This window comes from Dysidea avara, chromosome 7, assembly GCF_963678975.1.
Source record: "Dysidea avara chromosome 7, odDysAvar1.4, whole genome shotgun sequence".
NCBI classification, from domain to species: Eukaryota; Metazoa; Porifera; class Demospongiae; order Dictyoceratida; family Dysideidae; genus Dysidea; species Dysidea avara.
Window position 1 is genome coordinate 37,204,043 of NC_089278.1, and position 18,050 is coordinate 37,222,092.

Sequence of the window (18,050 nt, forward strand, 5' to 3'; positions counted from 1 at the left end):
CACATGTAGGAGGAGCTGAAATTGATTCCAGAGAATATGTTTTTTTCAACCTGCCTATGTAGTAGAAGGCCTAGTATTGCAATTGGATTGCAGTCACCAATATGTTTGTACTTCCAGTACATAGCAGGATTCTCCATACCATAAAAAGGCCAGTACGTTGTACTTATGCACCTATCAATGTTATTCCCCACCTCCCCCCTCCTGGGCATAAGAGGGAAAATGGTAGAGATTTGATTTTAAAAAAAATCAAATTCTCCACCCATGGGGGAACAACTAGTGGTCAAAGTATGGCTGCAGTATATACGCTTTAGGAAACAGGCTAGTTCTTATGTAGCTTGCAAGTTAAACAAACACCTTGAATTTTGAATGGTCAAATGCCCCGGCCCACTATTGGGAAAGAATTTCAGATCAAATCAGACCAAAATCCCCCCACTAAGCCCAGGGGGAGGGGATAGGTGCATTAAGTACCCGTGATGATGTTCCTGACAAACAAAATACATTTTAACTCTACAGCCTTTAGTAGTCACTTCTTGAGCTTCATTAATAATGGATCCCAAATCCATACTTATTGTTAAATAATTAACAAACTCAATTTAAAATTATTGTTCTGTAAATTATTGTTCTGTTTGGTTATATATCTTCCTAAACATGTTAAGAAATATACTATCACATGATTATACTTGTACACCAAAATGTCACTAATTCTTAATCATCCAACGGTCGATCCTTACTTATTGCAGTATATTTCAACCCTAATTATACGCACCAAATTATCAGTCTCTCATTAACCAATTGATGTATAATAGAACCAAATATTAGCATACTAGTTTGTGTATAAAGAAATTCTACAAAAAATAAGAATTACTGTATACAGACCTATAGAATTAACAGAAATAACACTCAGTTACTATAAAACTTAATAACTACTGTAAAATGTCATGAAAATATAACACTGGAAAGGATAACTTAACTAGTACGAGTGTTTGTAAAAAAAATCAATTAAGTTTTTTAATGTCTTTGGCAAGTGTACTCAAAGTGTCGTTACCACTTTCTTCCATCACTTTTAAAAACTTGTGAAAGTTTGTTTGATTAACTGATAAGTTTGGTAGTATCACGTAGTCCAAAAAGTAGTCTGCTTTATCAGCTGATGTCTTCAGTGACTTTATTTCAGCCTTCAAATTACCAGGTAGGAGACCAGCAGATCGTAGCTTAGCTATAAATATAGCGTCATCCATAGGAAGTGTTTCAAGTAGTTGTGGACTAAATTTCTCAATATTATCCCGAAATTTCTGTGAGTCATCTATATTAAAAAATAATACACACACATAGTAGCAATACTTCAAACTATGCCAATAGTGAAACATCATACCAAGAGTAAATAGTGGGCTCTCCCAAATTATATACTTGTGATTGTACAAGATGGTTACCTGTATCATCAGGTTTTCCTTTTGATGTCTCAGTATTAGTAGATGTATGATCAGTACAGTCTGAGCAAATATATAAACCAATAGTAAAGCAAACATAAAAGTGTACTATAGCAGAATAAGCATATGGCTAGACTAATACAGCCCTATTGTATATAGTAGGTGTAATACATAATACATCCTATTAACTGTGTATAGATGATAACAACTAAGACTATAATGTTGTCTCTGTATGTGGCAAATAAAGATGACACAAAGAAAAACTTACCCAGCAATGATTCCCCTATTCATGATAAACACAATGGTGCTAGTTGCAACTCTATATCATTGTGTTTGTAAGTTACAACTGCATGCTTTTTGTAAGTGCTTGTAATTTTTTTCCCTATTATATATGCTTGCTATGCAAATACTTTGTAGGCCTGTAACTCTAAAAGTTATTGGCATGAACCATACACTTGGCTATGTAGATTATAAATAGTCAATAATAAAGAATTTGAAAATGCACATTATGCCGGGTTTTTACAGATCTGGCCATATTTGATAATTTGTAAACTCAAAACTTTGCATGATGGGCAATAGCCTTGTAAAACCACAAAAAGGTGGCTAGTATCTTTATGTTTAAGTTGGCAGTATGAGAGAATCTGTGTCTGATTTTTACAATCTTACCATTTCTTCAATTACTCTCATTACATAATATGTGACCCACTGAGCAAAACACCGGCCATTTTCACACATTCCTTTAATTGCATTTTATTGTATGTCTGTTATCTATAGTAACACAGGAGTGGACAGCCGAAGTTTCAGCTTTTTGTAAGAATAATCTTGGAGATATAGCGCTAGACAGTTGAAATAGGAATAAACTTGATGTATACAGCAACAATATGGCAAATGAAATACAGGTGCTTACTCATAACTCATGACTGAAACAAGCTATGAAGACAGGCTTTGGCTCAGTCAGTTCATCATGAATTGGCACATCGATTAAAGTATACTGTTTTCCATGTACATCTCTGTGTGGACAAAGAAGAAGGCCATTTCAACAATTAAATAATGACTGTACACTTTTTTTTACCGCATCGTAATTAAGCACCCATAACTCACATACCATGGTATGCTGTACGAACACAAAAAAACAAGGATTTTCTTACTCCCAATGAAAAGGAAAATCTGGTGGTGTATAGGTTTTATTCATTTGACCTTTGTTTAGGTACGGTACATACTGAATCGATTAAAACGTGCATAAAATTTTAACGTGGCATGCATATATATAATGTATTTGCAAAAATGACCAGTTTTCGCTCAGCAGGTCACATATGGTAGCACCAATCTAGTGAAAAAATAGCTACACTGGATCCTCACTAATCTGAACAGTAGTAGTAATCATCCTATTAGATTAGTAATTTTGTTAACAGATGTATGTTCTATTAGAGTAACTGAACTAGGCTCTGTGGGCTTTGCTAAACTGAACAGACTTTTGCAACATGATAACAGAGCTGTTCAGATTAGTAAGGATCCACTGTATAATCATTTATACTGTTACCTTGGTGATCGGTTGTAGTGCTAGGTACTTCAGGATGGGCAAGACAATGATCAGTGCTCTCAATGCCTGAAATTTTTAATGTATTATTAAATTTTTATATAGTATGCAGTTTTCATATGTACCTGGTGAGGTAAGCAGTCCTTCATACCAATCATCCGGAACGAAAGTGCCACAGTAAAGGTCTTTCTTTTGTATTAGAATATCATATTTGATGTGTGGATTTCCACAATTTGGACATGGCACAAAAGGTATGGGCTTGGCAGACGCAGGAATGATTTCTGCACAAATTTCATTTAGTTTACTTCGAAAAAAGCTGATCATTTCTTTACGGCATTCGGCAGCACCCTCAAGACTTTTCACTAGGACAATGTCCAACTGGATAGTACTACTTTCTTCACTTAACTTGACATGATATAACTGGCCTTTGCTCAGAACAATCTTTATTTCATATTTGGTCAACCTATGCAATAACAAAATTACAACACTAAATCAATTATTCATCACTCACCTAACAATGCTTCTGTCTCCACTCCAAGTGATGCATGCAGCCACCATGTGGTGATATACCATTGGTGGAATGAACCCAGCCATGAATTTGAAATGAATGGACCATTCATCTGTTTTGTTCTGTTGCTTTTCCATGTCATTTTTAGCTATGCGAAGCTGTGAAGGTACAATGAACGCTTCATTTTCCTTGTGAATCTCGATTTCAGGATGGGAATCAAACAATCTTGTTTTAGTGCTAACTGCTACTATAAAGCCAAACTTAATTAGAAAAGCAACTGCTTTTTCAAAAGAGATTTCGGAACTGGCAAATCTGTATCTCTTGTTGAACATCTGAAGCATGTGGGCCAAGAAAGTACCTAACAGGAAACCATCTTCTGTAAGGCACTTGTAAGCAAAATCTTTTGTATCTCCTGTTGCTTTGTAAGGATGGCCAACAACAAGAAAAGAGATCAACTTTTCCAACCATTGGGGAGACAGAAAAATCAATTCTTTGAGAGTTTCAACAGCAGGAAAGTACAAGATGATGCCTTTGTGGTGAAAATGTGTGAGAGCCCCTCTCAATTCATCACTATCTTCCTCAGCCATGAAGCCATTTTCAACTGCAATCTTATGGAATTCAGAGGTAGTGATAACATCTTCTTTTTGTAGCAGTAGCTTCTCTTCAATTTTTATGTAGACTAGTGGATGTTTTTCCTGTAAAATTGGAGTAGTTGCTTGACTCACGATATTCTTTAGTTGGGAAATGGTGGATGGATCTCTATCCTTATTGCTTATAAATATGCAATACTTCTCAAGAGCAACCTGTAGGCCTTCGCAATTTCCAAACAGATGTTTTGCATATGGCTTTCCTTTAAGCTCTTTTGCAAGTTGTAAAATTATTTCCTTTTTGGCTGCTTCAACATCACCCGTGATTTCATCAAGATGGGTTGCAATCAAGACTACAGTGGGTAGCCGTTCAGACTTGTGTTGGAGTTCTCCATCATCGTTGCAAACTGAAGTGACGGTCTGAAGCCAGTAATGAATTACTTTAAACTGGCTGGCCTTTGGAACATGTGCAGATTTATTCTGGTCACCTGGCCTGGCTTGTGTGGGATGAGATAAATTGCAGGAAGCCTTAAAGACAATAAAAACCAGGTTGTTTTTCCTCACAAATACAGTATGGGTGTTCAAGTATTGGATCTGGCCAGCGAAGTCCCACACAATGGCAATAAATTCATCTTCACTGGATACCTTCATGATCTTAGCTTTCTTGATTTCTTCTACCTTTACTTCAGGCATTTGCATTTGTGAACGTGAATGTGAACGTGGAAGTAAAGGCTTCCCCTCTTTCTTTACAGTCACATTTAAACTATGGCAGTATCGGACGTGAAGCTTGTCAGCCATATCTTCACGAGTGCACTGGTGCCAGTTGTTTGCATAGATGGTACCAATCTTAACATCTGCTCCTTCTGTTGCTGCATTTTCTTGGAACAATTCATCAAAGAGAGTAGAAATTAAGCAAGTCTTCCCAGCATTCTCGGGACCGAATACTAGGAGACGTATACTGGAGGAATTAGCTTCCCCATATTTCATTGCCAGTGAGTAAGCTTTCTTTTCTTCATCAGTTACTAAAGTGGTAAGGTAAGAGAAAGTGTATTATCATATTAGTGCAGTGGCTTAAGAGAATTTGTGGCTAACTACAGTCATACATACATGTGATATTAAACTCTGTGTTGTGTACACTTATTAAATTCTGTGTGCCTGCGCCTTGTACTAAAAGGCGTAAGATTATGGATTTGGCCTGCTAAGCTAAGTTGCATGGGGAATACACGCTAAGACAAGATCAACTCCCAGGTCTGGAAGCGAAGACTGCTGTAAAAACAGTGTTAGCTATGAAAGTAACTGTTATGTAAATGTGAAATCGCTTTTTGAAAATGTCCCGTGTCTGCGTCTGACTATATCTGATGTTAGTAACACTAAGACTCCTCCAAGTAAGATGATGGCAGCATTTTGGGAGGGGGAAGGCTGTGTGATAAGTGAACACAACTTATACTAAGTGTTGAGGGTTTCAAGGACCTGGCCTACAAGATTAGGTTGGGACATGCCAGTTAATCTCTATGACACTGAATTAGATTTCTAGTGCACATGTACAATACTACATTGGTCTTTAGAGTGCTAGTCTACCCTTCATGTCCGATCGTATCTGCCTTACCCAACTACCCCTGCCTGCCTGCTTGCCCTGCTTTCATTTTTATCTTCAATCACCCTGGTTACATTTTTATCATAGACAGTAATAATATTTTGTTTATTTATTAGAACTTTACAGTGAAGGTCTGACAGTAACATGATGTTTCTATGTTGACACATTCTCATCTTTAGATGCCACAAAATTATTTATAGTGCTCATGCTGCTGTAAGAGGCATTACTATGTAGCTAATTGATACTGACATCTGTTGGAGTTCACGAGTGCTTTGGAATGACCATCGATGCCTACTTTTGTGGTAAGCTTATTGCAACTGAACACTAGTTGTGTAATTTTGTAAACCTGCTAGTGGAAAAGTTTCTGCCTTGGTGTTGTGTAAATAGTATATTCAAATTATTGTTTATATTACCTTATTGCACTTTTTAATAGATTTAAAGTTTATGCTTGTATAATTTTCAAGGACACATCATGCTCAGTGACCTTGTTTACCATTTTACCACACCATTAGTTACTAGCACACTTGTAGAGTGTAAAGTGACTATTGGATTGTTCCAGAGAAGATTATAACTAGTCTTTGTTGATCTGACATTACATCAGATCAAGGTCAAAGTTGATGTTTATGAAAAATATGGACAGTTTCCATTTCTAAGGGAACTCAAAACGTGCTACCACCAAATCGACACTTTTTATTGTCAGCAAAGATGAATGGGACACAAAGGAGGGCACTGGTAAGTCCATGAAGAATGCACTGTACATACTGCGGTATGTCAAAAGGCACCTCTCAGGTCAAAGCGACATCGAACAGTGAAAAAATCAAGCCCATAGCCTTAGTCGTTATCGAGTTATGCTTGTCTGAAGGCATCAGTCAGTCAGTCAGTAGAAAATTCTGTTCAATAATTTTTAAAAAATAATAAAAATCCGTAGCAACTTGTTGAAAGCATTTTTGGTTGATCTGAAAGCTTGTTTGGGCCTAGTTTTACCTACTGTAAACAATACTGCCTATTGTCGTCACAGAAAATTGAGGCTGGTTTTTGGGTGATGTTATTTCATGGGCCACGCCTACTCCTTTGTGTTCCCTACTATCATAACCCTTTAGAAGCCATTAAAACAGTCATGTGTATGAACATGTGGTAGAATGGTGTAAATTGCACTTCATTGAAAGATGTAGGTTCATTTCTCCAAGACAAATTTTTTTTTGTTATTTAGGACTTTTTAGGTACGCATTTTTAGAAGTTCTACGACTGCTCTATTACAACCTTTTCATATGGCCACCCAAAAGTGGGTTCAACCCGGGTTGAATACCCACATTCAACCCAGTTTCTGTTCACAATCAATCATCACATGATGGTATTCATTGAGTGATAATTGTCTTCTGTGCATTTTATGTATCCATTAAAAACCGCAACCCACTTTTGAAGCCATAAACTGAGTTAAACCCAAGCTCAACCCTGCTCCTTTTTTGTAGGGTTGAACTCGGTTATGACTTCTGGGTTCAACCCGGGTTCAACCTGGTTATGGTGGTCATATGAACACGTTAACCCGGGTTGAATGTGATTTAAAGTGACCATATGAAGGGGTATTAGAGTAGCTGACTGTTCTATTACAGTACATATCGATCTTTTTTAGCAGAAAGTGGTCGGCCATCCTTGACTGGTTCAATAGGTAATTGGGCAGTATTCGATCTAATTGGTTGGTAAATGTCTAATGGCTGACCATTATAATCCACTCTGAATTGTTCTGAGACCAATTCAGGATCTGTAGGAAATGGGAAATAGAATGGTGGAATCTGTTGACTACACTGTGAAGGCTGCATCTTGTGTCACAGAAAGCAGTTATGTACTGATGGCTGGAAGGAAAGAGCTGAAGGCACACTACCAGATGTGCACATTTACAACTTAAATACTTTTGTTTATATCTGAGGGAGTTTGTATAGTTAAATGCTGGATGAGCTTCAAAGGAGCTATTTGCAACCCAGGCTACACTGAGGTAATTATGTCCTCAAGTAGAACAGTAATTAGCTACGCTTGGGATAAATTCTTCTAGAACGTACATAAAAAGTGGCTTCTAACAAATTCCTGTACTGGTATCTATGGTGATGGTCACTCGTGCTTGAGACACTTTTCACATCTGTTACATCATATTGGTGATTTGTACAGAGATATCACATGAGTTACTTCAAGTTTAGAAATGTCATTTTAACAGTATGGGATGGTTGATACCCAGATGACACAACAGTATTCAGAAATTGTTTAATGGCATGGTCTGGAATGTTTAAGAACCCAAGTAGGTGGTTTTCTTTATTGCAGTTGTAGTCAATAAAATCATGTCATGATGGTCTGGTTTTGAAGGTACTCAGGTACTGTATACAAAGATACTAGTAGTATGGTGTAAGGACAGAGGTCGTTTGTAGAATGTATAGGCCTATACATCAAGATGTCATCTGCATCTTTTGTAGAAATATCACTGAAAGACTGATGACAATAGTGCCATACAGTATCAATGCTATATACCAAGAATCATTGAGAAAATAAGAGTATTTACATCCCATGCAGTGCGCTTTAGCTGGGTGACATTAAAAAATATACCACTTTGATGCCTCAGATCAAAGGAAACCACTAGACTATATTTCATGCATTGCCTTGACTACAGGGGAATATCATGATATTGCCCTGTGTTAGGGCAATATCATGATATAGCCCTGACCACAACTGCTTTGATATTGAGGCAGTTACAAAGCATCAGTTCCCTTTGATTCTTTATATAACCTACTAAAGTTTGCGTTGTGGGTTTGAGTTTAGCATAGTCGGACTCTAATATGTTGGTTTACGGTTAGGCTAACCATTTTCTCAGAAGGAAATATAATTGAGTGAGTCAGTATTGCATAGTTCAGTTACTATATAGGCATCAGTAAATGATCATTTTCACAATGTGGGGATCGTTTTTCTACACAGCACATTTCAACCGCATGACAAGATGGCTCAGCCATTCACAACCTTACTCCTAAGTACTTATTTTAGCACCTTAGGTTACTTTAGACATCCACAAAGTGGTTATTTGGTTAGAAATGGTATCACTACAGCCAGTGAAACCCACAATCATATATTTTTGTGCCCACAATTTTAACCCACAATCAATGTTTACAAACCTCTGTATAAAAGTAAAGTGGTGAATGCAGGTTTGCCTTCCTTCACCTATTAGGTGAGCAGACCTGAGTGGTATACTGTATATAAATTAAATTTGGCGGTGAATCGGCGATTCATCACTAAACTGCCAAATTTAAATTACACCATTATTATTGTGTCCAAGCCTTTGATAGCAGTTGTTGAAACAGGTTTCGACAAATCAAGTGTGACTTCATGGATACTACTTAAATATACCTTGTTGGCGTGGTCCCATGCATGCAAATTGGTGGGACCACGCTATGGACTAGACTAGAACTCATATACTTGATTAGTGGGCGTGGTTCCATGTAAGTTTGCAGATACATACAGACATGATTTTGTGCACAGCCATTGATAAATGGGTGAGACTCTATGTATGCTTACAGACAGCAAATGATCTTGATGAGTGTGCATGGCCTACAAAAGAAATCGGGCTGCAGCAGGACCTGGATATTCTTTAATGCTGGTCAGATCCAAACCTGGTTCAATGTTCAATCATGAAAGTGACTAGATGCATGCAGTGACTGAATCCATAACATTTAGCACAAAAAGGATTGTACACTACAGCATGTGCACTTTGTCCTTATACCACTCGTGTGCACTGCCAATTTTTCAGTGAGAGCATTTCACCAAATTAAATTTTTGCCAACTGCAATTTTATGGCAAATTGCCAGATATTAGTTTCACCAATATTTGTTGTTATACGGTATATTACATGTAACACTTTCACACCTCAGATCAAAGGAGCTATCTGGGCTACATTTTGTATGTATCTCAGCTAGCCGGGTTACATGCGAAATGTACCCTGGGCTACAACTGGGCAATAATTATATAGACACTGAGGCCACAATCAATTGTGGGTACCGATTAATGTTCACGTGATTAGGATGCACGACTTGGATTTTGCTATGAAAACCACTCAGGCGGATAGCGTTTTGTTATCCTCGCCATCTTACGAGTTGAAAAACGTTGGGCTAAGGTAAGAACTAATGCTATAACTTATTCACCAATTGTTTCTGTACGTTTTCAAATATGGACACACACCCATCACAAACTACCACTCTGCACGGAGTAACTACTCTACAAGCATGCTATTTACCTATCTAGTAATTTTCTATAAACGATTCAATAGCACTGATTAAAACATTAAACTTGCATAACTGAAATTCTCTGTGATATCTCTAGGCAATGTCCATCTTCATAACCAAACGTAACCAGAACGTACTAGCTGCTGAGCCATAATCAAAAATTTTAGGTATGCATATATAATACATCCAGTGACTGCACTCATATTGGCTTGGGTGATTGATCACCCTGTACAGGCTACCAGCTGATAAGTGTTACATATTAGCTGTAACACGGGGCAATTTGGGCTTTTCCTGAATATATGCCCTCTGGCTGCAAAGCCCTCATTCCCATATTACAACTATTACAAATAGCAAATTGTATAAACTGAAGCACTATTGTGCAAAACCCTCGGGGAAATTGAATAAACATATGGAGATCCATAATACCAGGTAACAACACGTGGATCAGTTTTGCTGCTTGTCCTGTTTCTATACCAGGGCTACAATTATCACTTTGGTTAGCACACAAACCAGGTATAACAAGTTGATGTTGTGCTACTTCTAAAAACCAGGCGCCATGCAGCTAGCTAACTCATCTGGAATAACTATAGACAGTATATACTACTATGAATTAACCAACTATGTATTACTACTTTACAATATGGTAGTTTGGGTTGTGCAATAATATAATTTAGCTATTTCTCGTAATTCATGAAATATTCGTAATTCATTCAATTACGTTGCTATGCACCGCTAAGGAAGCGTTTGTTAAATAAACCACTTTTACCAACATATTACGCACAAAACTATCTTCTAAACTGTTTTATAGTGTGACTAACGTGTTTTTTCCCACAAATTCTCTCGACAAAGCCTCAAAGCTGCTCTTCATTTTCGTTCGCGTACGTAAGGGATACGCCCCCTTTCAACTCGAAGCGATAGGCTATTCCTGGCAGTGTACGAGGCCTGCACCATTGTTTTTCAGTTGCTAAATGCCTGAAAACCTCAAGGGGAAGGTAGTCTGAGGAAAGTCACCACACCCGTATTTCAGTCCGCCGAAAAGAAACCACCTTAGAGCAAAGTTCACCTGTGCAGAAGTTTAATACAGACTTCATTTCACTTTTACTTCTTACGTAAAAGCTGTTTTCACCGTTATTAAACGATTTTGCTCACGTGGGTGCGTATGGACAAACATAGGTAGATATGTAGATAGGTACATAGGTAGATAGATAGGTACACACACACACTTTTACGGAAACAATTACAGTAAACCAGGCGCACGCCCACAGCCGGCCTTCAGCCGGCTGTGGGCGTGCGCCTGGTTTAAAAATGCAACTTGTACCTACTGAAATAACTTACAGCAGCTTTAGCACAAAACAAGCAGCAACAAATAGTGTAGTAACTTTGTGTGACAACACGTGGACCTTAGTCCCAATTAGGCACCAGCCTTTCTAGCACACTCCATTTTTATCCCATTATAGGTTTACTGACCACGAGATTCGTGAAGGCTCATTAATTTAAAGCTTCTAGTCTAAATCCAAGAGATCTACACGGAGCCTGGCCTGAAACGTTGTAGATCGCTGGTTATATCTGGACAACTCAACAATAATTAAGAAATCTTGACATATTAAAGATTTTGAAATCTCATCCCTGCTTTTGTTGAGTTTGTCAATCCCTCGCCTGAATCAGTGGAGTATCGCTAGTTGTAATACACTACTATGGTATCACTTTGTACATCAAGACTTCATCAAGAAGTGAGGAGGCCAAGATGAACAGCACATATCACCACAACTTTAGAATAAAGTGTTTGCAGAACAATCCACACATTTAATTTGTTAAACTCATCAAGAGAAGCCAACAGACAAATTCACACAGAGCCGCACAAGACAACTATAGTAACCCTAGCCTTGCCATCCTGAGGGTTAAATGTCATAGTATTACTAAATATCACGGTATTAATATAAAAGCCATTGGCATTAAAGTAACAGCCATTTACCTCAATAAGTACATAGAAAAATTTGGAATTTTCAACTAGAGTAGGGACCATAGCACATCGATAAAAAGTACTGAAACAAGCTGGAGTAGTGTATGATATTAAATCACCGTAAAACAATAAGAAGTGTTATATCCCTACTGTGCATTTCCATAATGGTATCTTGAGCACAGTAGGGATATAACACTTCTTATTGTTTTACTGTGATTTAATATCATGGACTACTCCAGCTTGTTTCAGTACTTTTTATCGATGTGCTATGGTCCCTACTCTAGTTGAAAATTCCATATTTTTCTGTGTACTTGTTTGTTAACTTTTTTTTGTAAATAATTATTATGACTGGTGAACCCATGCATACCACATCAGAAATGACGCCGCGCGTCCCAATTATCGTCTGAAAAGTGAAGTATCCATTATGTTTTGTTGTCAGCTATGTTCAACTTGTTACGCAGCATTTCGAATCAACAACTGTTAGAAAAGCACCACTGCAATTCACGCATATCGAAAGAAATGATGCTGTGCGCCCTGGATTATATCAATAATTATCGTCTGAATCCATTACGCTTCGTTGTCGGCTATGTTCAACCCGTTACACAGCAGTATGAATCAAGAACTATTTGAAAAGCGCCTCTGCTATCAAAATAGCCACTATGACAAATACGGACGATTTCCGTTATGAAGGGAAGCCATCACGTGCTATTGCCAAATCGACACTTTTCGCTGTCAGCAAAGATGAATGGGACACAAAGGAGGACACTGGTAAGTCCATGAAGAAGGCATTGCACGTACTGCGGTATGCCAAAAGGCACCTGTCGGGCCGAAGCAACATTGAACAGTGAAAAATCAAGCCTGTAGCCTAAGCCGTTATCGAGTTACGCTTATCTGAAGGAATTAGTCAGTCGGTTAGTTACTCAGTCAGTCAGTCAGTAGAAAATTCCGTTAAATAAATTATTTTTTAAATTCCATAGCAACTTGTTGAAAGTGTTTCGGGTCGATCTGAAAGCTTGTTTGGGCTTAGCTTTACCTCACCAATACTGCCTCATCGTCGTCAGGGAAAATTGAGGCTGCTTTTTGGGTGATTTTATTTCATGGGCCATGCCTACTCCTTTGTGGTCCCTACTATACACTACGATAGTATGATGAACCAAATACCTCAGGTACAAATTACCACAGACAAACTTGTTTACATAGTGGCCACATCATCACCTGCCTGTCACATGTCTGGTTACCCACTAAATATGGGATAAAACATGTCCACAGGGAAGCCATACTGTATGACAAAAAATAGGCAGTACCAAAACTAGAGGTGTACTGATAATTGGATTATCTAAAATATTAGGTAATTTTTACCAACATTGGTATTGGTACAGAACAGAAGGAGAACCAATATTGCTAACGATATTTATAAAGTAACAATAATTTGTACATAAACAGATTATATATTGGATATCCACTTGGCTGTTTAGTGCCAGTAACTTATTATTTACTCTACAACAAATGCTATGCTGTGAGTAGTCATATACATACTAGTGTTTGCTGCTAGAAAGCTTATCACAGTCTTTACAAATAAAGCAGTTATATAGTACCTTAGTAATAAAAAGAGGATAACCAAGGAAACTTGTTGTACCAGCTTTCTCACAAGCCATTAAAATGCAGAAATATCCACTTTAAGGCTTCATGGGAGTATACATAAAAATGTTTGTGAGTGCCTAATTGTCCAGTAGAAAACTGAGCTACCACCACGGCAGAGTATAGCAATGAATACATGCACATGTTATAGGTAAATGTACACTTTTGTTTGCTTAAAACTGTAATGCAAATATTAGATCAACTATCGGCTATCGGCTTCATTTAGTAGCATCAATATCAGATATTGGTACATGCCAAAAATCCATATTGGTACACCTCTAATCAAAACCAGCAGGGTGGTTTACTAACAATACTGGTATATCATTCAGCTCTATTAGCTAGTCAACTATCTGACTGTGTGACTTTTTCTCCCAGTTCGTGGATTGTCAACTAATGCAAACCTTGAAAACAGCCATGTTACACGAGTAGAGAGGCAAGCCAGAAATCCAAGTGATCCACAACAAACCTGTGACAAAATCTAGACAAGTTAAGGCCACTTATGTTTCAGATCAAAAAGTTAGCCTAAACCAATGTGGGTGGGCGGCACATTATTTATTATTCATTACATTCTTACAATCTTACATGCACCTGACTGTTTTATTAGAGTTAGTTATATGCTTAATAGAATATCTTTTACTTTACCTTATTGAGAATTAGACTATGGTACGCTAGTATACTTTGAAGTTTGGTCATTAATGAAATAGATACCCGTGGGTAGGTATCTAAACTGGTTAGATACCCGTGACAATTTTTTTTGTTACATGCGTCACGTGTTTAGCTGGATTCCATTCACAACAGCCATCAGAAATCATCACTAGAGTGTGAAGAATACATCGCTGAATAATAGAGATGATTGTATTCATCTATAGTATGTTCACGTTGAGCTGAATCCTGAAAAACGGCTAAAAATTAAAAGTGGATTTTTTCTCAACAGAGTTAACATTTCAGCCAACCAGATGATTATTGGTAACAGCAAAAGTGTCAACAACAGACATGTACGGTTTGGCTCCATTACACGTTTGGGAAAGGGCTGTATTGGGCAATGTACTTATATGGCTTCCCCATAGGAAATGTATTGTGAAAATTTTGATTGACCGTAAATATTATGTTTATCATTTGAACAACAAGATTTTGAAATATTTTTAGCGGGTCAAGCAGTACTACAAATGAGCCAAATTTCAAGATCGTGTGTAATTGCATCCATGAGTTATTAAATGTTTTTGAGGGTTCAGCTCAACGTGAACATACTATAGGAAGCCTACCAGTGAGTTGTTTTAACACTAATTCGATCAGGAAGCCACCATTATTGGCAGTGACCAGAGCCGTACGAACCATAGTCTAAATTGGTTATCACCCAAATCCACGGTATCTTCGGTATTTTAGAGACCTCCAGAATGGCACATAATCACCTCAGGCTTCGCCCTCAGTGATTATTGTGTCATTCCTCAGGTCTCTAAAATAGCAAAGATACCTCGATTTGTGCGATAATCTACACGTAAAGTCCCTTCTTGGGGTTAATCTTCAGCCCATCTAGTCTTCCTTTCACTATGCCTAGCTATGTAATCAAGTTTGTTTATAACTTCTATATGAAATAATAGTGAAAACTCATAATAATGACCAAATTAGGTGGTGTGCAGGCTGGGGATCTGAAATATAAAATTAACAATAAGTGGCCTAAATAATAGTTAGACATCAAGAACCAGGGTTCTACGTGATTTAGAAAACTCAAAGGCCTTGGGCTATAGCGCCCTCGCTGAGCTCAGGCGCTACTAAGGGCCTGAGGGTTTTCTAAATCACGTAGAACCCAGTGGTTCTTGACATCTAACTTCTTTAGACTACAACTCGTTAATGAGTCGTTATTGTACCTTGAGTTGACAGCTGCTTGTAAACGAAAAATGTATGGCTAATTACTAGAAACAAGCCCTCTACACCTCCCTATATGGTGGGACCTCAGCATGGCTGTTGCTACCTGTTGCCCATGCGTTGCCAATGTTACAGGCACGTGTTATGTATCGAAGTACTGGACTCAGCGACTGGACTACAACTCATTGTTGCTGTTGTTGTGCCTCGACAGCTGCTTGTAAGCAAGTAATGTAGTGTTGATTAGTACAAACAAGCCCATTACACCTCCCTCTAATTCAGTACGGCTGTTACTAGCTATTTAAACGCCCATGCGTTGCCAATGTTACAGGCGCGTAATTATCGTGTTTCGTATCGCCTCAGAGCGTGGTCTCTATTGGACATGAGCGTGGCTCTATGAGATTTAGAGACCACTTTTTCAGCCAATCTAATTTCAGTATCAAACTTGTTGTAGTCTAATGATAATTAATATCTTTCTGGAAGTCTTGAATTCTTATATTGCCATAAATTTTGAATAAAACGTTTGTGAACAATCCACATGTTTCATTTGTTAAACTCAAGAGAAGTATAATGGCACCTTGTTTTAACCTATAAATGAGGTACACAGCAGTTAAAGTGGTAACAGAAAATTTGCAGGCAACTACTGTAACCCTTGGTGCCCCGAGGGGTAATAATAGAATTGGAAATCAATATACATATTTCAATATGATTAGTATATGTAATAGCATTTATTTTACTCCTTCATGTTTACAATGCTCGCACTATTAATCCTGAATCCGTCCTATTTCGCCTTGCACTATTTTACTCCTTCCTGTTTACAATGCGAGAACTATTAATCCTGAATACCACAACCATCTGTCCTATTGCAAATTAATTCGACAACCATAGCAACTGTTACTAGGTAGAAATTCAAATATATAACCACTGCAAAAGACCAATCACACTTAGCAACTATTAACTAGCAACCATTGCTATGTTCTCAAAATGACGTTCACCTTAGCAATGGTTACTTAGCAACCATTGCTAAGCAACCATATTGTTGCTATACCATGAGGCATCTATCACTACGGTAACACTAGTTATCAAGTCGGACACTTACTTCCAATAGAAACACACCACACTTTTAGCCAATCAAATTAGTAGTACAGATTTTTGTCAGAGGAGGTTGGACACACTCTTAGCGCCACATTAATATATTGCCCTTAATTGCATTGTTATATTTGGTATTTCACGTGACCCTCAATAGTCACAATACAAATTTGAAAAACGATGGGGTTGGCTGGGGTTGATTAGATATTCGGATGGTGCTTCACGTAAGCTTCAAGGTGATGTACTTTGTTTTGTAAAAGTGCTTGGTGATTGGGATGAAATTAATAAGTAGCGTTTTGGTGTGTAGAACTTCTCCAGAATTGTCACGTACATATTCTTTAATCAGAAAAATGATACTTTACTGAATTAAACTGAGATAGATACATAAACCTCTTCAATAAAACTAGTTTTGCATAATTTGTTTTAGGGGTGCTTAAATTGTTCTCATATTGTAACACATTCACTTGTCAGATTAAAGTATCATTCATCAGTACACACTGAATGGTATTTTTGATATTGTGATAATTGCAAATACCGAAAGTAATTACAGGATACCATAGAAATAAACATTATATAGCCTCAATCAAGAGCTCATAATAAAAAAATAGTAACACTAATTTTCATTATGAACTCTTGCCTCAATTAATTATTTTACAGTACTGTTCAAATGCAACGTCATCTCATGAGAGTGCAAGTGATTAAAAGACTCGCTAATTAAAAGGCGTGGCATCTGTTTTGCTCGTGAGTATTCATCCTGTTTTGTTTGGGATGAATACACACAAGAGAAATGGGTGCCACACCCTTTATTAAGTGAGTTTTTTAATTGCTCGTATGCACTCTCACGAGATGACGTTACATTATTTGAACAGTACCATATACCATATTGATTATTTACGTGAATTCTCAGTACCACCCATCACTAGTTAATAGGGAAGATGATAATAAAGTTTTCCGAGAGCAGGTAGGTAGGTAAGTATTTTACTTTAGTTCAATTTACTAGTAAAACAGGTGCATACTTATCAAAACACAACATTATTTTGTAAACAATCACCTTCTTGACTTTCAGCTTGTCTTGCTTCTTCTTGTTCCACCAACTCCTTAATCTTCTGTTGTGTATCCTGTATAGTACAGAGGTGTAATATGTTGTAGCTAAAAGCACCACCACGTGTGTGTATGGAAACACAACACAAAGGATGTGTCAAGAGGATAATACAGCATGAGTGCTGTACTAGTCTCAAGACACCTCCTGAGTGCTGTATTTTTGAAGCAAAATGTAGAAACAACAATTTACCATTTGTTTTTATGACAATTCATATACCATAAATGACTCAAACTATTGCAGAACACTCCGCAATATTTCAAAAACAACTTTAATTCTGTATAGTAATTATCATTAATAACAATACATGATGTAATTTCTCACCTCATCAAATTGTGAAGTGTCAATCTGGCGTTGTTTAACAAACCACCATACTACTCCACTCTTTTCCTCCTCCACTGCAACTTCAAAAGGAGTATTCCCATGCTACAACACATGATACAGTCATTACATAATTACCAATATGCCACCACACAACAACATTACAAAGGTGACATGTTC

At 37.5% G+C, this 18,050-nt stretch overlaps 1 protein-coding gene across 1 annotated transcript in view; it reads right to left on the reverse strand.

The window, feature by feature from the left end:
* Positions 1-811: 811 nt before the first annotated feature.
* Positions 812-18,050, reverse strand: part of LOC136261523 (uncharacterized) — a 68,489-nt gene continuing 51,250 nt past the window's right edge. The window contains exons 12-18 of the mRNA XM_066055534.1: positions 17,874-17,975; positions 17,502-17,568; positions 3,473-5,078; positions 3,087-3,424; positions 2,965-3,030; positions 1,428-1,487; positions 812-1,300 (exon numbers count right to left, since the gene is read on the reverse strand). Coding sequence (XP_065911606.1) covers positions 996-1,300; positions 1,428-1,487; positions 2,965-3,030; positions 3,087-3,424; positions 3,473-5,078; positions 17,502-17,568; positions 17,874-17,975 — 2,544 coding nt within the window. The 3' untranslated portion in view covers positions 812-995. The remainder of the gene's footprint in view (positions 1,301-1,427; positions 1,488-2,964; positions 3,031-3,086; positions 3,425-3,472; positions 5,079-17,501; positions 17,569-17,873; positions 17,976-18,050) is intronic.